At 44.6% G+C, this 25,417-nt stretch overlaps 1 protein-coding gene across 4 annotated transcripts in view; it reads right to left on the bottom strand.

Annotated features, from left to right (window-relative positions):
* Nucleotides 1–22,555, bottom strand: part of ELF2 (E74 like ETS transcription factor 2) — a 37,394-nt gene extending 14,839 nt beyond the window's left edge. The window contains exons 1-3 of one of the 4 annotated variants that reach the window (XM_054064559.1): nucleotides 22,435–22,555; nucleotides 11,763–11,958; nucleotides 10,605–10,770 (exon numbers count right to left, since the gene is read on the bottom strand). In XM_054064559.1, coding sequence (XP_053920534.1) covers nucleotides 10,605–10,770; nucleotides 11,763–11,834 — 238 coding nt within the window. In that variant the 5' untranslated portion in view covers nucleotides 11,835–11,958; nucleotides 22,435–22,555. Of the gene's footprint in view, nucleotides 1–353; nucleotides 555–6,200; nucleotides 6,303–10,604; nucleotides 10,771–11,762; nucleotides 11,959–22,434 lie in introns of those variants that run through there. The other 3 variants (XM_054064561.1, XM_054064562.1, XM_054064560.1) reach the window with 3 other exon arrangements.
* Nucleotides 22,556–25,417: the final 2,862 nt, after the last annotated feature.

The raw sequence follows: 25,417 nt of genomic DNA, 5'->3' as shown, positions 1-25,417 counted from the left end.
CGCGCGAAAGGCGCCGCTTCCGCTACGCAGCGCGCGGGGAGGGAGGGGGGTGAAGGGGGGGAAGAGGAAGAAGGGGCGCCCCCCCCAACCTCGCACACGTGGGGCCCCGCCGAGTTTAAAAGGGCACGGGGGGGGACGGGGACGGAGAAAGGAGGAGGGGGAACGACACACACACTCTCACACTTCCTGGTTCTCTCCCGCGCCGCGCAAAACCCCGCAAAACTCCCGCCACAACTTCCGCCGCGGGGCTGCTGGTGGCGGCGGAGGGACACGGCGCTTCCAAGGAGACCGAGCGCCCTCCCATCCCTTTTCTCTTCCCCACCCTCCCACACCCCCGCGCGGTGCCGCTTTACCGGCTCGGATGAGGAGGTCGAGTTGGTTGGTGGGTCCCTCGTGTAAGGACGCCGCCATGTTTTAGCGCTACCGGAGAAAAGGTTCGGACCATGGAGCGGCGCGCGCGCGGCGGCACCAACAGCGGCGGCGCTTCCTGATGGGCGGCGCGCGCGCACGATCCTTCCGCCGCCGGGCTCAGACAGGAAGTGCCGCGCCGGCAGCCGCGCGCGGAGGGGGGCGGAGGGGCAGAGCCTCGGCACCGCCCGCAGCCACTGCACCCCCCACCCCCCCCCCCCGAGCTCCCGCTCCTCCCGCTCCTCCCGCTGCCGGCACACAGCGCCTCCTCCTCGTGGGGAAACCCCCCCCACCCCGGGCAACGCGCTGCCGGCAGGGTGCAGTGCCAGCCGGCTCCAAGGACGCCTGAGGTGCCGTGTGCGGGCAGCCAGAGGCGACATCCTTCACCCACAGCCTTCCCTACGACTGCCCGAAAGGAGGTTGTGGCTTTTCACCCAAGTGACAGGCGACAGGACGAAAGGGAATAGCCACAAGTTGCACCAGGGGGGGTTCTGATTGGACATTGGGAAAGATGTCTTCACCAGAAAGGTTGTCAAGCACTGGACAACAGGAAAAATCTCTACAGCAAAAGGGTTGTCAAGCCCTGGGCATCAGGAAAAATCTCTGCACCGAAAGGGTTGAGGGACTGTTCACAAAGGCTTGTAGTGATAGGACAAGGGGCAGTGGGTATAAACTGGAGAGAGACAGATTTAGACTAAGCATAAGGAGGAATTTCTTCACTATGAGAGTGGTGAGACACTGGCACAGGTTGCCCAGGGAAGCTGTGGATGCCCCATCCCTGGAGGTGTTCAGCACCAGGTTGGATGAGGCTTTGAGCAGCCTCATCCAATGGGAGGTGCCCCTGCCCATGGCAGGGGTCTTGGAACTAGATGATCTTTAAAGTCCTTTCCAACTCAAACGATTCTATGATTCTATGGTTATCAAGCACTGGACATCAGGAAAAATCTCTTCACCAAAAGGGTTATCAAGCGCTGGGCACTGGGAAAAATCTCTTCATAGAAAGGGTTATCAAGCACTGGTAGAGGCTGCCCAGGGAGGTGGTACCATCCCTGGAAGTATTTAAAAGACAAGTAGATGAAGTGCTTAGGGATATGATTTAGTAACGGACAGGTATGGTTGAGCTCAGTGATCTCAAAGGTCTTTTCCAACCTAGTGATTCTACCAAATCCAGCCTCCAAGCAGATTTGTGGGAAAGAAGTTGCATTGTTCTCTTAATTAAAAACCAACAACAATAAAACCCGACCTTTTAGGGTTGTGCTCTCTCCCATCTGAAGAACAACTGGCTTTAATGATGCCACAGCTTTCCCTGCCAGGTCCCTGCAGCCAGACAGAGGCAACAACCACAAGAACATATTCTCCAAGCTTATTCTCCAATTAAAACTTCCAAGCTGTATACAAAGAGTAGCTATGCCAAAAAAAGCCAACCATGTCCCACATGGAGATTAGGCACAGGAACTCCATCACTAACACCACACGCACCTGACCAGATCCATACTGCAAAGCCACTGTTAGGATCAAGCAACCACTTGTTGTTCAAAGATACTTCCTCATGCACATCAGCTTCACAGCTCCACTAGAAAAAGGTCAAGGGCACCAGCTGCATAAATCTAACAACAAGGAATCTCTCTCTCCCCCCTCCAGTGTTTTAGTAGTCCTAGAATCTAGACCACAAGCGAGAATTCAGAAGCGCTTTTCCCCAGCACAGAAATGACAAACTAGCATCCAGCACAAACCACCTTTAACAGGTTCCTCGTACTGCTACCGCAACTCTAAAGGCTTTCTAGGAGTAAAATTTAATACCTATATATACACAAATGAAAACGCAGGCACAGTTTGTAGACTTCACTCATCTATCCTTGGCTGTAAGGACTGAATTAGTTCATCATAAAATTAGATAACAACAGGACCTGCAAGTGAGATCGTTCATTCTCACGTTCAAGCCACAGTATCTAAGGGTAGGTGTGTGCTAAAGTTTTGCCAGCCGAGCTCTTTCCAGCCAGAAGCATGGACAAAAAAGGCACTCTCCAGCCAACCGTGACGGCAAAAAGCTCTCATGCAGATACAGCTTTGCCAACAGCAGAGTGCTCCTGTCAGCTTCTGTTATTCAGAGAGGTGGAACAGCAGTGTTAACAAGAATTCCTTCTGTCAGCATATTTCCACTAGAGGACTCTGCTGTATTCTCTAGCAGACGTTTTTCTAGTGGAGACAAGCCCAAGGACAAGTAAAGGCATTTTAAGTAGGTAAACACTTAAATGCGCAATAAAACTTCATAGCCCTTCCTTAAAACATGCTCAAATTGAAGTACAATCCTCACACATCGCAGTCCAGGGAGAACAGTGCTGTAGGTACAGCTTACATGCTGAAATCACTGAGTGCTCACATCGCTTTGTCCTGTGTGCCTACTGTTGTTCAAAATCCTAATTTACCCACACTTCTCCCTTCAAGCAGTTATGTCCACAGCAATAAAACACAGTTTAAAATATTTTTTTCAGTTCAGATGCAGATCAAAAGGTGCACCAGGATATTAAATCCCTTTGAAAATCCAGACCTGTGTGCCAACAGGAGTTCACACTGACAAACTTTGGAAAAGACGCATTCACAGTTTGCTGCCTTACTGGTCAGTACGTAATTAAGTGAGGATTGTTTACTGCCAGTCACAAACTGAAGTGTTTGATTCATATCTGAGTTTTTCTCTTTACCCCCTACGGGCAGAAGGACGTTTTGCCTAAGATATGTGGACTCCCTGAATAAGTGCATTCAAGGAATCTGCATGTGTAATTTTTGACAAACATGACGAGTCCAAAATGAATGAAGAGTATAAATTATCAACGTCTTCGCTTAATACCAGTTTTCTAAGTGGCATTTATTTACTACTCTGAGAACAGACGTAGCGCAGTGGCTGCCAATTCACATGAAACGGCCTCCAACAGCTGCTCACATTATTCTGATACTTCATTCTCTCTGATCGCACAGAGGGAGGCTATCCCTGGCTGCCGGACGGATTCCAGTCAGTTGCAGAAAGGCTAAGCCTTTCAAGATTATAATGTGAACAACTACAATAAATCTATGAAGTGATCATTTTGACCTGTACCCAACTTATTTGCACTAGTATTAAAGCACAACACTGTCTTTAGGGACGAATGGGATTTCCCCCTGCAGTTCAACGTGTCTGAACTATGTGACTTCCAGTACTTCACACCCAATGCTTTGTCATGCTAATAAAATCTTTCTATTTCAGGGGGAAAAAATACAGTCAATAGGGAAAGGTGTAAACATGCATTTAACTTCTTAATCTCTTTTAAAGACTCCTTTCTAGGCAGAAGGGTAACAAAGAAGGCTACAAAATCTATTTAAAGAGTGGTGGTTGGCAAGAAATATTTACTGTAATGTAGAAGGACCACATGAAATTTCAGATTAACTTATCTTTCTCTGGCACCAAAAAGGTAGAAAAAACATATAGGAACAGATCCCCTCAACAGCATCATTGTTTGTCAGACTGAAAACAACAGAGAAGAAGTTGGATGTGATTAATTGTATGCAAGACAGTGAATTCAGAAACTCAAAAATATTAAATTCCTGGAAGGTTTCCTATTTGCAAAAGTGCATGGTATCTTACGCACTTCCCTGTACAGTCCTCAGAACTAACACAGCATTCAGTGGCAATTCACAGGAATTGTCAGCCTCCCCTTCCATATCCTCCTACACAGAGTTGCCTTTCCCACCATCTTGACAAACACACTGAAAACATTCTCCAGTGATAGACTGTAGTTTCTCTTGGAAAACACTCTTCCGAACTTTCTGAAATGCCAGAAGTACAACCTTCCAATGGCACTTTTTTCCTTCACTGACAGCGAATGATGAACCAGAAAGGAAAAACCCACGTATTTAATTACTTTGAGGCACAGAGGATACCAGTTGTATTCCAGCATGACAAAGCTACCCTGGGAAAAGGTAATAATCATAAAGCAGCTACCTCTTCTCACAGAGACAATTTGACTTCATTTAAGTAGTTCAGGGTGGATGGCCATCTATCTGAGGGCAGTATTTGCAGCCCACACGAGAAACTGCAAAGGATAACAGAAGAGGAAGAATACTGAAATGCCAACTGACCACACCAAACCTATCTGCTTGACCACACCATACGAAGTCTACTAACGCCAAAGCCACAACTCTGCCACAATCTACACCTTTAGGTGTACCCAGGATCCTGGTGCCACCATTCCTATGGCAAGCAGCGACTCCATACAGAAAAGCAAATGTATTTTAGGATGTGATACTATCTTTGACACACAGAAAAGGAATTACTCAAAACAGCAAGTGCCTAAATTTCAGCATTATTATTTGTCAATGTGGAATGAGAAAAACTTGGCTATCTCAAAAGAAAATACTGACATATGCAATTTCCTGCCTTATAATGAAATTCTTTCATTTCAGGGCAGATGATTAAAAATCAGGCATAACACATTACATGATTTTACAGAACTGACAGCATTTGAGATTGGTAACAGGTTGGCAAATGAACTGTGCCATTGTTTAGCAGCAGAGTGTTCAAAACGTAGCATTTACAATTCCTTAAGGCTTCTCTGATAACAATAAAAGTCTGCTCTGGAAGCCCACTGAGCAGAATCTTTGAGCAGGACTTTTAGTCCTTATAAACACACATGGCTTTACCGTGCTCCTAGAATGTTTTGTCAACTACAGTCTCCCTTTTAATATGCAGATATAAAAATATTAAGAACGTTACTGAGAACAGATGGATATGCCCCTGGCATAACTGCTCCAAGTGCTATACAATTGCACGTACAATGGCAGGGGGATCATTTTCTTTCACAGTCATCAATATTCCACCAGCAAAAACGTGATGGATTTCTTGCCAGAGTGAGAACTCACACCAGTGTAGTAGTAACATGGCATTGAAAATAAAATTAACTCACAGTCAAAGGATAAATTCTTAACCCATGAATGTGTTCAAGACATCCAACTCTTGCAGCAGAGCAAGTACTGCACACAAAGTTTTATCTTGCTTTTATCTAGCTAACGGGCTTCATCTTAGCTCTTCGACAAAAGCAGTACCAACTTAAGCTGAGTTTAACCAAGCTTTAGAATGTCCAAATTATTTTTTGTAGCCAGCACAGTCTTCGAAAGCAAACTGCTCTCCACTTTTAGAATTCTAATCAAGCTATCAGTGTAAGGAAATGAAGTGCAATCAACACGATACGTCAGCACTAACCAAACGTACACCAGATGTTAGTGTTAACTCATTTTTCATAAGAGGCAGTTTAATCAAATGATGTCTGGACAGACTGGATGATAACATTGTTTTGTTTATCCCCCACACACACATGCTCTGATCAAAGGTAAGGTTTGAACCAGATCTAATATTGAGTCCTTAGTATATGATATTTAACAACTGATGAAAATTTATCTGAGATAAACAAAAGAGGTCATATTCTCAAATTCACATAAAAGAAGTCAAAAAGGAAGCAGCTTTAATCATCACAAAGAAGACACACAGAGGCAGAAAGAAGAACAAGTAATAACTACAGACTTTACATAGATATACAAAGGTGGTTCCCATAGTGAGAACAGTATAAGCAGTAACCTGTAATTTCCTCTGTAAAAGAAGATTTGTCTTAAAGTCATGCATTTGTTTAAATTAGGGGAGGAGCTAAGCCTAAATCACTTTATTCAACCTCCTCCCTCCTTAAGGACGACTATCAATTTACATGACAGTTTCAACTGAACTTCTGGTGCAAAAAAAAATAAAATTAAGAGATTATAGACAAACATACCATCGCTGTTGTCTTTGTAGCTCAATATTTTTCCATCAGATCATAATCCTGGAGGGGCTAATTTTCAGATCCCCATTTTTTCATGCAGATCTTCTACCCTCCCTGTGGCAATAACATTTTTAGAATTAAAACAAATTTTCAACTTGCATCACAGGGAGGATTTCTGATGGAACATCGAGTTTAAAAATGTGATGACAGTTCACAAGTCAAATGATACCTCAGCTTCTCAAAAGCACTACTGTTTCCTCTTTAAAGTTGTGAGAAGGAAATTCCAAACCTGTACTTGCCAATTTGATGATTAATAAAAAAATAAGGGAAAAAATAATAGTGATACAAGAAGTTAGATTCACTGAATCAATTACATCAGGGTCTATATTGGAAATACGAAGTTGGTATCCCTCTCTTAGGCATCAAGGTTTATTACACTAACAGTGAGGTCTGCTTAACAGCTGCCTGCTGCTCAACAAGATTTGTAAGCAACAAACAACACCAGCTTTGCAAATTCATCATAAGTGAGGTAACACAGAAGAAAAGTAGGACCGGTGCTGGCATGAGATCAGTGCGAAGGGAGCTCAGAAACTACTAACTAATTTCAAATAACTCGGCACTTTTAAACCAGCATTATCCTACTCAAATACTCACCTAATGCCTTATTTGACTAAGAGACTAGGCATCATCCAGGTATGAGAGCTGCAGACCACGACTGCGGAACCCTCAGCACTGCACATACATTAAATCCAAAGATGAGACAACCCACCTACTCATCCACGCTCTGGGTTCTTTGTCGTGACAGACAAACAAAACTATAGCAACCATTAATTTCAGAGTGACTGCTGCTTTAAAATCAGCAGCTTCTGTTGTTAGATAAACTAGGATGTATTGTTTATGCCACTGTTGCAGTAAACAAAATGTTAAGACTGTAACTCAGTCCCCAGTAGTCTATAAAGGTTCCACTCCTAAGAATGATACCATACACATGGAAAAAGATATTTAAACACCGTGACAATTTGAAGCTTATACTCTCCCTTTCAAACACTACAAAAGGCACTCACTACTTCCACTGACAGTGTCATAAGGTCACACGAAAAGATTAAAATTCCTACTTTCCGTTTGTCCTAGAAAAATCCTTTGTCAAGATTTCTTTCTATTCCAAGCAGACAGGCATCTATTTCTGGAATATGACAAAAAACATAACTTGAACCATGAAGTCTTTCTCGTTTGCTAAAAGACTCCTCAGTTTTACTTTTACAGTTAATGGATTAATTTTACAATTAAAAGATTAATTATAATTAATGATCCTTATTGATTAATGAAACTAGACAGATTAGTGGGAAAAGTGCTGCCAGGAGTCTGCTACACAAATTCCCCCATATTCTACTAGAATTGACTAAAAAATTCATCAGTATTTATAGATACAGCTATTCATACTGATTATATAGGACATTTTATTTGAACTGTGGTTTCATAAATGCAAGATGTTCTTTAACACAAAACAACATCACAGCTCCTGGTTCTGTCCTTGGACCAGTGCTGACAGTCCTTCCTGCCTACACAGTCTCAAATCCAATCACAGAACAGCAAACCACAAATGGAGTAGAATTGAGACTAGTTTAACAACAATGGATTTTTCTCCCAAGATGCACAAAAATCTAACATTACATCTATCTACACCTTGTTTACTTGTTTCTGCTTTAGCCTGCTTTCTCGTTAACATTTACTATGGCACATTCTACCACCTCTCCAACATCAAATTGCTTCCTACCCACAGCAGAAGATCTCTTCCCTTCCCCTATAAAAATTAAAAAGTAGAAAACACACTCCTGCAACTCGTTGCTAATAACGGCGCATTACTGAAATGAATATTCCTCAGGGCCTTCATACGCTCCCTCCATCCTTTTTTACTTCTCTGTATGAGCAATGAATTCAGAAAGGCTCTTGGTAGTACCAAAATGTGTCAGTGAGAACCCATGCCCCACCTGATAAACTCCCTCGGAACAGTCTAAGCCGAGCACTTCTCTCACCAACAGTAGAAAGTGCTGTGCAGAATCATTACTTGCTGTCATGCGTAATTACACCATGTAAACAGCAGTGGATTAATAGTGTATACACTATACAAACACTAATTAAAAGTTGCAAGTATGCTGTGCAAGGGAAGATTACCTCTCTCTCTCCAAAGACCTTCTGCACTCACAAATTATAATATTCATTAATAGCTTTTAACATCTTCATCAATTTGAATTTCTGCTGTACACTATTGAAAAATGGCTTTTTAGTGCACATTCATTTTTATATAAAAACTATTAAAACAGAATTTTAAACATCTTAACGGATCTTAATATTTTATTATTATAATAAATTTTTAAGGACATATTCAACTGGAAGTTATTGTGAAATTAACACACACAGACAAAATCCCACCAAACTACGTGCAGTCAAGACAACCTCTCCTACCATCTCCTGCCATAAACTCACCAAATTATCACATAAACTATCCTACACATTTTAAGACTCTACTTTCACAGATCAAGACTTGGAAGCAGCCATGTTTCTTTCTTTGAACAGTAGATTACAATAAAATTCATACAGAAGACCTAGAAGTTTTTTATGTCACTGCCACCAGTTAGTTGTGGCCATAAAATGATACTTAAAAACACCAAGTTCATTTGCAATAGTTCTTTATCCTAAAAAAAAAAAAGTTGTGTTATCCATCAATCTACTAAAATCTTACAAGAAGTAGCATATTTAATGTTTAGAAAAACAATACATAGGAATGCAAAAGGATTCGAAGTACAAGCTACTAGAAGTTTTCAAACAGAAATTTAATTCATAAAACCCAGCTTCTTGGAAAAAAAAAATCCCACTTCTCACTTATCATAAATTTGAAAGTTTTATTATCATAGTTAAAAGTAGATAGATAGATATATACACACACACGTACGCATTTTGTGTATTTTCTTTATATTAATTTGTTGAACTTCTGCTAGTGTCTTTAATCCAAAGCATATTTGAGTAAATAGAAACTGCAAGTCTTCTCGCAAAACCTGAACCATTAGATCGTGTACATCTCATGAAGCTGACACACGTGAATTTTGGTGCAGTGCTGCAGGAGATTAACACCCAGATTCAGAAAAACATATGAGCGATTGCATCCACTGCTTAGGGAGAAACCTGAACGTAAACCTACCCAATCTGATGCGAACGCATATAATTACTGGGCTAAAAAATTAAGCAACTAAGAGAAGAGTCCATCAGCTTTGCTTTGCTGGCCTGACGTCATGAATGCGAATTCCAACTCTAAATTAGGCAGCCCAAGGACAGGAACATATGCTATCCATGTTCTAGTCAAGTGGTCTCACCAGTTCAGTATCGAGAACCAGAGGACCCATCCTCCGTTTGGTTCCGGTTCTATGTACTCCCCACCCATTAGCCCTCGGCTGAGCCCAGGCAGCGTGCTAACCCAGCAGAAAGTTAACCCAACAAAAACACAGAACAGTTGAGAGCTTCTCTGCTAGTTTTCCTTGCAAAATTAGCGCACTGAAATGGCTAAAGAGTATTCAACAAGTATGAGAAGCAGCACAAGAAAGCAAGTGGGAAGGACAAAAGGAATGGCAGCACCGCAGCAGCCTGGCAGTCAGATGTCATTAGCCTCCCATAGAAGCACAACTTTTGTTTGTTCCAACAGTTTAAACAGACTTTGTTCTCCCTTGGGAAGTTCAAAGCTCCTAATCGTGTTCATTGGAGAGGGGTATACAGGAAGATACACGCTCATCTCTAAACAGGTCAGTGGCTTTAACACCAAAGCTCTACTCCTTTCTTTGTCCTTAACTTGCTATTTTACCACACAGCTGAGTTCATTTCAATCTCCCAGGCTTTCTGCCCATAAAAGGACAGCCCAGCTCCATTCCCCTGTCTCTGCCACACACTCCTGCCATTAAAACAGCAATAAAACCACTCCAGGACCAAAAAAGCAGGATAGCAAGCTACAAGGGTAAGTTTATAAGGGTTAATAGAGCTGTGTGGTTCATATTGCCAGCTGCTCTGCAGTTCTTTGGCTCAGACACACCATAAAACTAATTCTAACCGGCTTCCTGGCTCAGCTGATTTTTAAAACCTCACAGTTTAGTGCCTAGCTAACCCCCTGCAGAAACAGGTAACGAAGATATAAATGAAGATCTGCCTGCTCATGAAGGTTACAGGGTGTTACACCCTAAACCTAAGGTGACATTATTACCTGTTAAGCCTCAACCCTACCACCACTGAAGCTAAGCAAGACTGAGACTAAAAGCGAAGGGATGCAAACCCAGGTCAGGATCTCCATTCCGTGGGTAAATACAAAGTTATATTCCTTATGGACTTCTAAAGGCAAGATAACTGCATGGAAAATAAGACTAAAATTAAGTCTACCTGTTTCCACAGTTTCAGTTTCAATTTCTTGCTCCTCTGCTACATCTTGCATCAGGTAAGTCTCGTCATCATAAACCAGGACCTGAGCAGCATAACCCTGTTCTAGTCTGGCACTAGGAACTGGCTCCACAATCACTGCTGGGAATTCAGAGATTGGCTCATTTTCCTACAGAAAGAAAAAAAAAAAACACAAAATAAACCAAGAAAACACTAAAGTACTGCACTATTGAACTCTACATCAATATTTTCCTCTTCTGCTCTCACATATTTTATGGAATAGTGATAATAATTTTAAAGAGCCTTAAAGGAAATTTTCTTCTAAAGCAAGAGATAGAAAACAATAACAGATAGCTTATCAAAAGGACCTTCCTGAATCTCAAAGACATTTTCCTGGCTTTAAGACTTACAATTTAAACCATCAGATAGATGACAACATATTTCAAGATATTGAAAAAGAGCAAGCTTTCTAATTAAGATATTCAGCTGTGGAAAGTATTTCTTCTCCCTCCGCTCCATGAAACATAATCATTGCCTTGGATGTGTATTGCAATATACCTACATCTGACCTGTACCTTATGAACTCTCAGGTTCAGAATTAAGTAGATAAGCTATCACAAAAGAACTGGCTACTTCAAAGCCCATACGGCCACCGCTACTTATTTAAGGATGAAAATAACTGTAACAGCGTATGTAACCTGTTAGAAGTCTTGCAGAAGTGGAACCCTGCCAGATTCAATTTATTACAAGCTACAGCACAGTGAGACGTATTTATTATTTGCTGATAAGGATGCAAAATATAAACAAATACATTGTGTTGGCTAACTTTGAAAGCAGTCCTAGTATTGTTCTCCTGATCACATTCTACACCACAAGATACATCTGAGGTCTTTAAAGAGGTGCTTAGTATAGAATTTCATTTTGTAAACCCAGCCTACAGTCGTATTGCAGACTTCAAAACTTACTGCTTCCACTTCTCTGTGAAAATAGCATCTTCTAATAAAAGGTATTTGAAAATTTGGACTGCTCTCTCCCTCTTCACACAACAATCTCTAGTCCATTTCACTTGCTTTCACAGTAAGTTTGCAGTAAATATTTCTTTTGAATTAAGGTAAAAGGTGTAACATTTGTTAGTAAATAAATGCTATTTATTTCTCTAACCTCCTCATTTTTTATGCCATTGCTGTCCAACTCCCGGCCAGGACCTCCAGTGTCAATCACTGCTGATGTCATGGTGCATTCCCTGAAGACGCTTTGAGAGTTGTTGTCTATCCCAAAGACAGTAACGCTGATAGCCTCAGGTTATCAAAGACTCAAATCCACGATCCACTTCTGTTGAACAGCTATGCAGTGGTGGCTGAAACACAAAATAATTTTAAGTTATTTGCATAGTTTATATCCCAAAGGTTTCCTACATTTAGAAACTGTGTGCAACATCCCTACATCAAAAGAGGGCATCACTGGGTGAACACAACAGATGTCACAATGTGTTGACCTTCGAAAAGTTAACACTGAATACTGCCGTATAACACAAGTTTCGCACTAACTTTTAATGCTAAAATAATAAGGTTTCAGTTTGGCTCATTGCAATTTGTTAAATTTCACACAATTTTAAAAACAAATAGTTTCCTCCAGTATTTCCCATCAGCTAACGTCTCACTGATGTCAAATATCAACTAATTTTTTGAGACACAGGTTTGAGTTAGCATGGCTTTTCTAAAGTTACTGTTTTCCTATTAAATTAGGAGGTTTGGTTTTTTTTAATTACATTTTCTTCTTTGTTCTACTGGTTTCACAGTAATTTCACAAAGCTATAGTTTCATAACATTTCACAACTAGTTTCATAAAGCTTTCAAACATATTGCCCATTAAAATCAAAGCAAACATAATACAAATCTGACAAACACACATCTAATTTCTAATACACAGTTTTCTTTGAAATAAAAAGCACTGTAGCACTTCATCTTTTTTTTTTTTCCTAGAGAACCAATTCCTATGAGTCCAAAAAAAGATGATGTTCCTCAACATAATGCTTTGATTTGGGTATACCGTGGACCCAAAAGACATACAACCTCCATCTTTCTGAATTTCTTTAAAACTAGATTAACAGCAGAGCTTTGTTTCTAAACAACTGCTATTTATTTATTCTGAATAAATATTATTACTCATATCCTGTCTTTGGAAGATACAAACAATCTGCGTTCATAAACCTTGGGCTGTGAGGAGCAGTTTACTATTTCAAGATGCAAACCAAGAAGTTTGGCTTCTTAGTCTCACAACAGAAAGCACATATTCCACGTGAGACGTAAGAACCCAATCTGATATCAATTACCCTTGCAAGTCACTGCACTGAGATCAATGCTTGGTAACAGAAGACAGAATTTAGCCCAACACTCTTAATAAAATCCATCTATTTAGAAAGCCAGCACAATCACCAAGGTCTGCAAGAAAATAAGATCTTCCAACACATCTTCCAACACATACTGAAGAAAAAACTTTATCATTAATACTCCAGCAGGTAAAGTCAATGAGCTTGTTTTTCAGTAGCAAGCAGCCAGCTTAAACTAAATTAACCTTGCACAGTTAGGGAAAAATTAGCTCAGATTCATGCAGAGCAACTGGGCTTCCAACAGGCATGGAAATCTTCCTAAGCACAATAGTTTTGGTATACTAGCAAAAATTACTATTACTGTCCTCTCTAATGGGAAATCGACTGAAAAACTCATGTAAAAATTGTTAAAAATGTTTAATTTAGCATGGTATTATGGATCTTTCAGCATGCTATAAAAATATGCCCAGAAGGGCATCAATTATGTCACCGTACTAACTTAGCTCGGAAAGTCAGCAGCCACTCAGTGGACAGCAGGTTACTATAAAAACACACAACACAAAAAAAAAAAAACAACAAAAAAAACAAAAAAAAAAAACCAAAAAAAAACCCAAACAACAAAACCACACCAACCAACCAACCAAAATACTGACAGAAAAAATTATTCCCATTTTTGACCTTTACATACAAAAAAGAGAATTCTGATAGCAGGCTTTTAGATGACTAATCTTCGTGAAAGAAAGCTGAAGAACATGAGGTTGTCTTAAATCAGTCACAATAGGCACAAGATATATTCCAAAACAAAGGAAAAAATATATGTGATTTACAAAAAAAAAAAAAAGGCATTTTTTGCTTATATAGGCAGTCAACTTGACATGAGAAAGCATGATTCATACCGAAAAATATTTCACTTGTAATAGCACCAAAAAAAAATGCAGTAAAACTTTATTTTCCACTGTTTCATTTGTAAAGCTAGCACCACTTCTTCTATTATCAATATTTGCCTTGATGAAGGAGGAAACAGACCTTCTCTAGTCCCCAAATAAGATTCAAGCTGGAATGTCTCCCACCAAGTCTCCTCGGAGCCAAATACGCTTGTCACCCCCCAAGCCTTTAGCACAAGAAGCTTCTCCTTTCCTGCTTATCAATTACCATGTTATTGCAAAAGAAATACATAAACCAGAAAAACAGCTGAATGCACCAAAATAATCAATCAGAAAGAAAAAGGGAAAAAGAAAAATAACTTTCACTCGAAACAGACTTCTTCCACTTCTACCAGTTTTTATCTACATTAGAAACATTGCCAAGCAATCACAACCTGGAAGAGAAGTCCAAAGAATGGAAATTATACTTTAATTTGGAAGCCCAGCCTCCAACTACTTTATCACCATTATTCCTGTAACTCAAACATGGATCTATGAAAGAACACATAGCGCTTCATGTAGCATCTCAGCATAGCTTAAGCATGTCACAAAGCTAATTTGGTTCTCATGTAGTACATCAACGCAAATAAAACGATCACATACTAGACCAAATGTACTGTATATCCATATTTTATGTGCTATAATCCCACACAGGTGGCCAAACAGCTGCCAAACTGTAGCAACTGAAAACACTTAATACTGTGTACTAGATCAGATCATGTCAAAAAGCTGCTATTTCTCTGTCTCCTAGGTTACAAGGAGTTTAGATGGCTTCTGCACTGATTTATCTCTGCATGAATTACCAATTACCTACAGAAGTGAAGGTAGGGCAATACAAAAACATGAATCATAACGCTCATTTTCCAGTTCCAGCAGAAATTCATAGCGAGAACCTTACAGGGGAAAATAAACAGAACAATAAGCGAGATGCTACATCTCAACATTCATTAAAAGGATGTTATCTGCAGACTGACGGCACAGAACAGCCCAAGCAAAGAATAAATGACAGACCCAGAGTCTTTATATAACAGGATTTGAAGCTCATATTAAGAGTCTTGCTGTTCAGCAACCTTTTCTAAAACTTGCCAGGGTGGGGAAAAAGGGAAGGACACTGGCCAGCAAGTGGGAAGCTGAAAGAGTTTCAGATCAGTCTGGTTTAGAAGTCCAAAGTTAAGACATACACAGAAACACAGCCCACACACCCAAGCGTATGTTAGATCCCTGCAGATGCACCCTTTTCCCAATGAACTGACATATCCCCCCCTCTCTTGAAGCTGCTGCAGAGGGATGTGGGTTGGAGAGGGGCCAGATGGAGCTCTGGTGGCCACTCCAGATCAGCATCCCTATCAAAGCCCACTTGTGCAGCAAGGATGAGTCGGGGAGAATGAGCCTTTATGTCTCTGCCACTCGTTTACCTCTCAGGATGACTAAACTGACACCTGGTCATCCCCTCCCTTATCAGATTTCAGAACAAAGACTCAAGAGGGGATCCTCAAAACAAAAGTATTAATAAGATTTGTGAATAGAAATCTACATATGTTGCACTTGGATGATTCAGACTATGAGTTTTCTGTGATGGAAACATCCTGATCTATAACCCTGGATTTTCTGGATTCCTACATGTTGGTGGGGATTGCGATGACAGGAAGCAATCCACTGTGTCTGTGACCATCGGGCATCACTGACCAAAGTAAAGGAGATGGGCCAACTGGTATCCCAGATGTTATCACTCCAGAATGAACTATAAGAGAATGAGAGGAGCAAGCCTTATTGGGAGCTCCCTCTCAGCTGGTCTGACATCCCCCACCAACAGCAACAATCTACAAACACCGAAGCTTCACTAGCAGCAACTTCTTCCAGGAAAGCATCTAAAGACTATCACCGAACTCCGTACAGGTCGTATAGTCCCTCAAATATCCTTATAGGATGCTAATATTTGTCTAGACTTCAGCTTATATTCTTGACTTAAAATTGTAACATTACAGGTGATAAACTAGATGTTTAAATACAGTTCTGGGTCCTACTCTGTCTCCCTGGGGCTGTGACAATGAATGAGTCAAGTACCTCCCCCCTTCCTAAACATTATGTCCTTGTGGAATTCTCCTCGCTTCTCCCTCAAATTTCAGTAGAATATTGCATCTCTTTCCCATCCTCTCCCTAGCAAGTCACAACTAATCTGACTTCTGTAAAAACTGCCAAGCCACTTTCAGAAGTGAGTTCAAATATTCACATTTCCCAAGACTGACTGAGACAAAATGACCAAAAGCCAATTAGATTCTTAAAGAGACGATTCAGTTTTACAAGAAGCCAGATTGCCCCCAGTGATACCATAGGCCAGCATAGAAGCTGGTTCAAACTATGACTTTTTTTGAATTACAGGGCAATGTGCAGAAGGATTAAAAAAAAAAAAGAAATCACAACAGAAAAGCACACACTTCAAATTTAACAAAGCCAAAACCAGAACGACATCAGAGTTAAAAAAAACAAACAAAACACCTAACCATTCCAAAAGAGATTACCAAACCATTTAGTTACAGACCTGACATCCACTCTTGTTCCTCACGGTCAGGGAAAATGGAGAGAGAAACTAGTTCTGAGACATTTGGAATATCCCTCACAACACGGAAAATGGCTCTACTGCATCATCCGTTATTTTTATACACATCTCATGGGAAAACAAAAATAAGCCCAGGTGTTCCCACTCTGAAAAAAAAAAAACGAAACCAAAAATCTGGATCGTGAAGCCACCGTCTCTGCCCTAAGAGCAAGAAGTTTCTGTTCACCACTTCAAAAGACGCAAGACTCAGCTTTTTGACAGGTTTCACTGGTTAAGAAGATATATCACAGCATGTAGAGGTGATAGGGCACTCGCCATAAAGGCTGCAAAATACCTAACAGTTTATTCACATGCTTAATAGTACATTTATATGGCCTACATTATGTACCCAAGCGTCTGCCTCCAAGAAATCCAAACCATCTTCTTATGTTTTCAGCAGCTACCATAGAAGCCTAAAAACCCTTTAGATCACAACTGCGATGAACGCGCAGTAGTGCCACAACCCCCTGAATCTTAAGTCGATCCCCCTGTGCATAAGCACCTATCAAGTTAATAGAGAAGCAAACACACAGTTCAACACAATTAAAAACAACAATCGAAAAAACAGAGGGGAAAGGATGGCAGAGTGTAACCTCTGCCAGGCCAGACTCAGAGTGAAGTTATTTACTACTGGCTTCAAAACAAAACTCTAGATATAAATCTGCAAATAGTTTTAGTATAGTTTCATTTAAGTTCTAAAACAAACAAATAAAATCAACACTTCAAAAAAAATATGCATGCACCCCTATCCACACATGAAAAGACAAATGCCACAGACTGGACAGCAGTGACCAGAGGCAGCTGTTCCCCCAGCACTCAGAAGAAATGTCAGAGTACTGGGAACAATGTCCCTCTTTTATTCAGCTGGCATCGCAAATCCCAGGGAGAGATTTATACCAATACCTACAACAGACGCAACTGCAAAAGCGAGACTGCAGCCAGAGTAGCATCACACACAACTTTTTTTCAAAAAGGCCTCCCTTTGGTTTAATCAAAAAAACAAAGTTAAGGGAGTCAGCTCGAACATGGAATCAGTTATATGTACAGAAATACATCAGCCAAGATCACTGCAGAATCCCATGAATGCTTCCAAAGCCACAGAGGTGGTCTTTCACAGGCAACTCCTCAAATATACCAGTAAACGTCACTATCCCTCCAGTACTTAAAAGCCACAGCATACTCTGTTAAAAGTTTTTTGACTTAAAGTTCTTTTTTAAGACATTTCCCCCGGGAATTTTTACTGATCCATACTGACATTTGTAGATGAAATGGCGAATTAACTTTTTATTTTTTTGAAACACAGTACAAGTCTAACAAGTGAAAAATTAAGTTACTGCAAAAGCTGACAGCAAAAAAAAAAAAAAAAACCAAACCCAAAACACCTAACTTGTAAATAGCTTAAGAATCAGGGGCAATGCTCAAAAAGAGGACACACAGTAAACCTCTGCATCCACAATGTCAGAGGAACAAAGCCATCAATCCATGCAATTTATAGCATCTTATAAATTACACCAATCACTAGAAGTTACAGAAAATGAAATAAAAATGAGGAATTGTCAAAGCGAGTAGTCCTGGCCACGTCACACTTGAGAAATTCCCATACAACAAGGCAATAATTTCATTGCTGAGTGCACAGAAATTACTATATTGGATCAAACAAATGATATACCAAAACCAATAAGAAACCCCTTTCACACAGTTAATTTGATAATCTGACCATCCAAAGTTTGCTCTGAAACCTCAAAAGCTAAAGCAGACAAGCCCCAAAACTTGTAAGTTTATAATCATTTTAAAAACTACTAACGTCCTGCAAAAAGCTTTGTGGCTTCAGTAGGCTTCTTCTGAACCTTCCCCTATTTCATCCTACTAGCAGGCTCTCTTCCCACTGCTTCTCTATTCAAAGACCCCCTAAACTTTCTCTTCTCTCTGATAGGAGGTCTCATACCCGCACCCCTGCTTTGTACCAGCACTTCTCTTTCCAGTATGTCAGCTGGTGGTGGTTCACATCCATTTCCACTCGCCCACAAGCCAGAGCGGGGAGCAATTATTCATCATTTTACATATCAAAAGAGCAGAGACAGAAGAAATTAAATGGTGAGGATGCGGGTGAAAAAAAAAAAAAACGAACAAAAAACCCAACGTACACAAAAGGAAGTAGGGCACACAAAGTACGCAATTAATTTTCATAGGATATTCTAGAGGTCAAAAGAACATGTTGTAAGATTTAAGTTAGATAGCTTTATGGAGGCAAAGCCCCTGAATGGTTTACATGACTATTAAACAGAAAGATGCACACAGAGCCTAAAAGTTTAGGGATCTTCTGAATCAGGTATTACTGAAACCCAAGAGATGGAAAGAGCAGGTCACTGAACGTACTATACAAACCAACCATCCTGTTCCCAAAACCTTTCTTAAAGCAACTGATCCTGTCCACTCTCAGAGATGGAGCGAGGGAAGAGGGAGAAAGAGGATCGTGTATCCGACTCATCACATCCAGTTTTGTGGACACATATTTAATTTAAAATTCTTGAAAATCAGTTAGGTTTTGCGGTAACAGTCACTGCCCAGATCTCTCCTAGAGTACTGAATGCAATGGATGGCTCTGTGTCACCCTCTCTTTAACGATGATATGAGGTTTTCAACATACCCTAATAACAGACAGTTCCATAAAATGATCCAAAATTCTTACATTCTCCAAGCTTTCCCCATATCACCAGTGTTTACGCTTTTGCCTCCTCTCAAAGGCATAGCACGAAACACGCAGACATGCTATTTCTTCAGTTTTTAGTCTACTGAAATACCTGAATTGCTTTGAAATGTTATTGTTAGAGCATTAGTTTTATGAGCCTCGAGAACTCTCTGATACTGGGCTCAACACAGATATGTTGGAACTAGTCCAGAGGAGGGCCACAAAGATGATCAGCAGGGCTAAAACACCTCCCATACGAGGACAGGCCGAGAGAGCTGGGGTTGTTCAGTCTGGAGAAGGCTCCAGGGAGACCTTCATGCAGCCATCCAGTACTTAGGGGGGGCCTACAGGAAAGCTGGGGAGGGGCACTTTATCAAGGAGTGCAGTGAAAGGATGAGGGGTAATAGTTTTAAACGGAAAGAGGAGAGATATATAGTAGACATTAGGAAGAAATTCTTCACGATGAGGGTGGTGAGGCACTGGCACACGTTGCCCAGGGATGTTACGGCTGCCCCATCCCTGGAGGTGTTCAAGGCCAGGTTGGATGAGGCTTTGAGCAGCCTGATCCAGTGGGAGGTGTTCCTGTCCACGGCAGGGGGATGGAACTGGATGATCTTTAAGGTCCCTTCCAACCCAAATCATTCCACGCTCCTATGACTCATTTCACGGTATTGACAAGGAAGCTCTCAAAGTTTTATTTCCTGACTACGACGCTCTCAAAGTTTTATGTATGCAAACAATAATCAGAAAGCACTAAAAATCTTTAAATTGCAACAAAGCTGAGTAATCATCAGCAGACAGAAGGCAGACAACTCAAAGCATAACAAGAGAGGAACTCAGCAGACAACTCAAGGCATAAGAAGAGATGAACTCAGCGGATGGAGAACCCTCCTCACAAAGCGACTGGTTTTAAGCTCACAGCTGGTAAGCTTGAGCAATCTTCACTAAAGAAGTTAAATGGTGAAAAAAAAAGTCACAGGGAACATGACAGGGAGGGGCCACGCAGATGACAAACTGTATTACAATAAAGACGACCACTAAAGCTGCCCCAGCACAGTATTTTAAAGGCACAGTCAGGTACAATCACAAACACGCGCGGCTCCAGCCATGAGGGCATGGGCAGCACAGGATGATGTTGGGGTGCAGGGCGCTGCGCTGGGGCCATGTGTAGAGGCGCAAGGCACTGTCTTGGGGCAGCACGTCAGGGTGCTGAGCTGGGGCACTGTGTCAGGACTGTGGGTCGGGGCGCTGCGTCAGGATGCAGGGCAGTGCGTCGGGACGAGGGGTGCTGTAGTCAGGGCGCTGTGTTGGGATGCAGGGCACTGCGTCAGGGCTGCGCGTCGGGGTTCAGTGTCAGGATGCGGAGCAGTGCATTGGGATGCAGGGTGCTGTAGTGGGGACACCGTCAGGGCACAGGATGCCGTAGCTGGGGCACGGGGTGCTGTGTCAGGATGCTGTGCTTGGGCACAGGGTGCTGTGTCAGGGCCATGTGTGAAGGCACAAGGCGCTGCGTCAGGGCACACAGGGTATTGAAGTCAGCGCAGTGTGTCGGGGCGCTGCGTCTGGGCACAGATGAGGGGGAAGTTGGGGCACTGTCTCAGGACACAGGATGCTGTGCTGTAGTGCAGGGTGCTGTATCCAAGGCAGGGTGTTCCTGTGCTACGTCAGGGCACAGGGCGCTGTGTTAGGGCTCTGTGGAAAGGCACAGGGCGCTGCATTGGAGTGCTGTAGTCAGGGCACAGCGTCAGGACAGGGGAATGTTGGGGCTCAGGGCAGTGCGTCAGGTTGCTGCGATGAGGGAAAGGGTTGGCAGGTGTGAGGGTGCAAGAGGCTGTGCCGGGGCACTGTGTTAGGATACGAGGCATTGTGTTGGGGTGTGGGGTGCTGTGTCAAGGCATGGGGCGCTGTCATGGAGCTGTGTCGAATGGGGAGCTACGTCAGGACACAGGGTGTTGTCAGAGCGCTCTGCCGGGGCACTGTGTTGGGATGTGGGGCTCTGTGTTAGGGCACAGGGTGCTGTCAGGGTGTTGCGTCGGGGCACTGGGTCGGGATATGGGATGCTGGGTCGGGGCGCTGTGCTGGGATGCAGGACGCTGCGTCAGGGCACAGGGTGCTGTCGAGGTGCTGTGTCAGCCACTGTGTTAGGATAAGAGGCACCGTGTTGGGATGCGGGGTGCTGTGTCAGGGCGCTGTGCCGGGGCTCGGGGCGCCGGGCCGGGGCTTCCCCGCCGCCGGTTCTGGCTGCCATGTTCTCCCGGTGTAAACAAGGCGCTCCCCGCTCCCCCGACACCGCCCGGGAGGGGCTGCGGGGGCCGTGTTTACACCGAGAGCCGCCGGGAGCCGCCCGGGCGAGATGGAACGGGGGGGACCGGGGGGGCGGCCCCGCCGCACCCAGCGCCGCGCGAAACCGAAAGCGCAAGTGGGGGACGGAGGTGCCGAGCAGGAGGTGCCGCCCCAGCAGCCCCACGCACCCGCTGGGCAGCTCTCGGGGGGGGTAGTCCCACGCCCCCCCCGGGCAGCCCCGCGCCAGCCTCACGCATCCCCCTGGGCAGCTCCTCGCACCATCCTCCCCCGCACCACGCGCCCCCACGGCCCCCCCTGTGCATCCCCACGCACCCCTCGGGGGGGGGTTGGGGGGGGGCAGCTCCCCGCACCCCTCGGGCAGCCCCATGCACTCCCCGGGGCAGCTCCACGCACCCCTCGGTGGGGCAGCTCCTTGCACCCCCACACCCCCAACCACGCACCCCCTTGTGCATCCCCACGCACGCCCCGCGGGGGCAGCTCCTCGCACTCCCCTGCTCAGCCCCACGCCTCCCCCAGGAGGGGCAGCTCCATGCATTCCTCGGTGGGGCAGCTTCTCGCACCCCCGGGGCAGCCCCACAGGCAGCTCCCCGCACTCCTCGGGGGGCCAGTCCCATGCACCCCACCACCTGCCCCACGCACCGCCCGAGGGGCAGCCCCTTGCACCCCTCGGTGGGGCAGTTTCTTGCACCCCCGGCGCAGCCCCATGCACCCCTATAGGCAGCTCCTCGCACCACTCCCCCGCGCCCCACGCACCCCTCCGGGGAGGCAGCTCCCCGAACCCCTTGAGCAGCCCCATGCACCCCCTGGGTAGCTCCACGTACCCCTGAAGGGGGCAGCTTCTCGGGTCCCCGGAGCAGCCCCACGCACCCCTCGGGGGGGCAGCTCCCCGCACCCCTCGGGGGGGCAGCTTCTTGTACCCCATACACTCCCACGCACCCCTCGGTGGGGCAGCCCCCCGCGCCGCTGTCAGCACGCGCCGCCGCCCCCCTTACCGTGCAGCGCGGAGCCCGCGGTTCCTCCGTGTCCGCGGGAGGCGGTGGGCACCGCCCGGGCAGCGCCGGACCCGGAGCGAAGGAGCCGCGGAGCGGCGGGGAAGGGCGGGGGGCGGGGGGGGGCAGGCGCAAAGAGCGGCGCAGCCTGCCCTGCCCCGCCGCGCGCGCCGCGGCCGCCGATGCACGCGCGGGGGCGCTGCGGGCATGCGCGGCCGGCGCGCGCCTGCGCGGGGGCGCGCGAGAAGCGGCGCGCGGGGCTGGGGTGGGGGTGCAGCGCGCGCGGGTACCGGCTGGAAGCGAGGGTGCAGATGGGGGAGCGCTCGCGTATAGACGAGTCCCTGCGCTCTGGGGGGACACAAACACCCTCCCTGCAACTCATAGCGGCCTCAGAGCCCCTGTACGAGGGCAGGGAGAGATAAGATGAGGGGAATGGCTTTAAATCCGAGAGGGGAAGATTTAGATGAGACATTAGCAAGAAATTCTTCGCGATGAGAGTGGTGAGGCACTGGCACTGGTTGACCAGGAAGGCTGTGGATGCCCCATCCCTGGAGGCGTTCAAGGTCGGGTTGGATGAGGCTTAGGGATATGATTTAATAGTAGACGGGTATGGTTGGGCTTGATGATCTCGAGTCTCTTCCAACCTAGTAATTCTATGATCCTATGATGGGACTTTGAGCACCCTGATCCAGTGGGGGGTGTCTGCAGCAGGTAGATTGGGTCTAGATGATCTTTAAGGTATCTTCCAACCTAAGCCATTCTATGATTCTAAATTGGAAGAGGGAAGATTTAGATTAGACATAAGGAAGAATTTCTTCACTATGAGGGCTCTGAGGCAGTGGCACAGGTTGCCCAGGGAAGCTGTGGCTGCCCCATCCCTGGAGGTGTTCAAGGCCAGCTTGGATGGGGACTTGAGCAGCCTGGCCTGGTGGGATGTGTCCCTGCCCATAGAAGGTGGATTGGATCTAGATAATATTTAAGGCTCCTTTCAACACAAACTATTCTACGATTCTATGATTCCTTCATCTTGCTGTTTGTTTGTTTCTATGATTCTATAAGAGCTTGCATCTTAATGTTCAGAGCTGAAGGGGGTCAACGTACAGGGCGCAGAAAGCGAGGCTGAGAGTAGAACCTGCAGCAGACGGGGTCTGGGTGACCCTCAGCCACAGCCCCACCTTGGAAAGGAGTGAACAGCTCTTTGCTTTCAGAAATCCTCCTTGTGCCGAGGAGGGCCATGGCATTGGTGAAGGGTTTAGAGGGGAAGCCAAATGAGGAGTGGCTAAAAGTCGCTTGGTCTGTTCAGCCTGGGCTTCACCACTGAGCAGAAGCCAGATTTTAAAGAGGATCTTAACTTTGCTCCTTGTCTTTCGCTCTGAGGATAAATTACTTGCAGGCTGCCTTCATGGGCGATGACTGATGCGTCCCCCACCTTGGGTACTGCATGCAGGTTGGGGCACCACAGCATAAAAAGTATATCAGGCCACTGCAGTGTCCAGAGGAGGCCACAAAGTTGTTGAATGGTTTAGAGGGGAAGCCGTATGAGGAGCAGCTACAGTCAATTGGTCTGTTCAGCCTGGGGAAGAGGAGGCTGAGGGGAGACCTCATTGCTGTCTACAGCTTCCTCATGAGGGGAGGAGGAGGAGTAGGCGCCGATCTCTTCTCTGTGCTGATCAGTGATAGGACCCAAGGGAACGGCAGGAAGATGTGGCAGAGGAGGTTTGGGTTGGATATTAGGAAAAGGTTCTTCCCGCAGAGGGTGGTGGAACACTGGAACAGCTCCCTAGGGAAGCAGCCATGGCTCCAAGCTCAACAACATTCCAGAAGGATTTGGACAATGCCCTCAGATACATGGTGTGAGTGTTGGGGTTGTCCTGTACAGGGACAGGAATTGGACTTGATGATCCTTGTGGGTCCCTCCCAACTGAGCACATCCTATTATTCTGTGAATACCATGCAACGTTTGCATGCAGCCCCAGAAGTGCAATTGTTTTCTACAGCTGATGTTGGTACACAAGAGAATGAGCTGTCCGTGAGTCTGAGCAACTGTGGACCCTCAAGCATACAGAACTGATTGCAGAGAGTGACTTGTAGGGGCAATTCTGAAATGTCCATTTCCCATTTTCTTCGATCCCAGCCATCTCCTTCAGAGCACATAGGATTTTAAATAAGACAAATTCATAATGCGGCATTTGTTATTCCCTTGTCAATATGAGATACATCGTCATCAGAGTCTGCTAACAAACCAAGTACATATCGAGACTATCTTGATCTAGCCTGGTCTGAGTGGTTTAGGACAAAATTTGCTTTCTCCTTTACAAATATTGGGCTTTAACCGTTATACATACCCTTCTTCGTGTTTCACAGTAATAAACAGAAGAGCTTTAGCTGACTAGGAAGCATTATAGTTTCATTGCTGAAAAGGAACTCTTTACTGAAGGTTTCTGTTCAAACTGATTTGAGCCCCCTTGTGCCCATACATTGCAAAACTGAGATATTCCTTTGTAGCTCTGAGCAGCGGTACATGGACAGTGCACAATCGTGCGCACAGGCTCCTCGCCTTCATCAGTGTCCAAAAGCACTCCTCTGCTACACCTCAGTTTCCATCCCACCACCCACCTCTACTTGGTGCTTCTTTTTGTGTCCTCCTCCACAACATCTTATTTCGATTCCTCAGGCATGCTACCACCCACTGCTCTACAGGTCTGGCTCCTGTTGCTTATGCACTTGAACTGGATATTTCTTCCCTCTGCATCTCCAGGACATCAGCTTCCTTTCCTAAGGAAACAAGATCTTTCAGGTGTCTTGATGCCCTGGAATCTGAGTGGCTTTTACAGGTTACATACAAATTGCAGTTTTTCCATGATACACAACATGGACAGTTATTTTTCCCCCGGGGATGGCACAAACATCTCCCTGCAATAAAAGGAGCCCTAAAAATATCAGGCCTGTGCTGTGAAGCATGGAAACATTGGAGATTCTTTCCTTC

This window comes from Cuculus canorus, chromosome 4 (assembly GCF_017976375.1).
Source record: "Cuculus canorus isolate bCucCan1 chromosome 4, bCucCan1.pri, whole genome shotgun sequence".
NCBI classification, from domain to species: domain Eukaryota; kingdom Metazoa; phylum Chordata; class Aves; order Cuculiformes; family Cuculidae; genus Cuculus; species Cuculus canorus.
The sequence above is the reverse complement of the archived record's forward strand: the minus strand, read 5'-3'. Positions and strand labels throughout refer to the sequence as shown.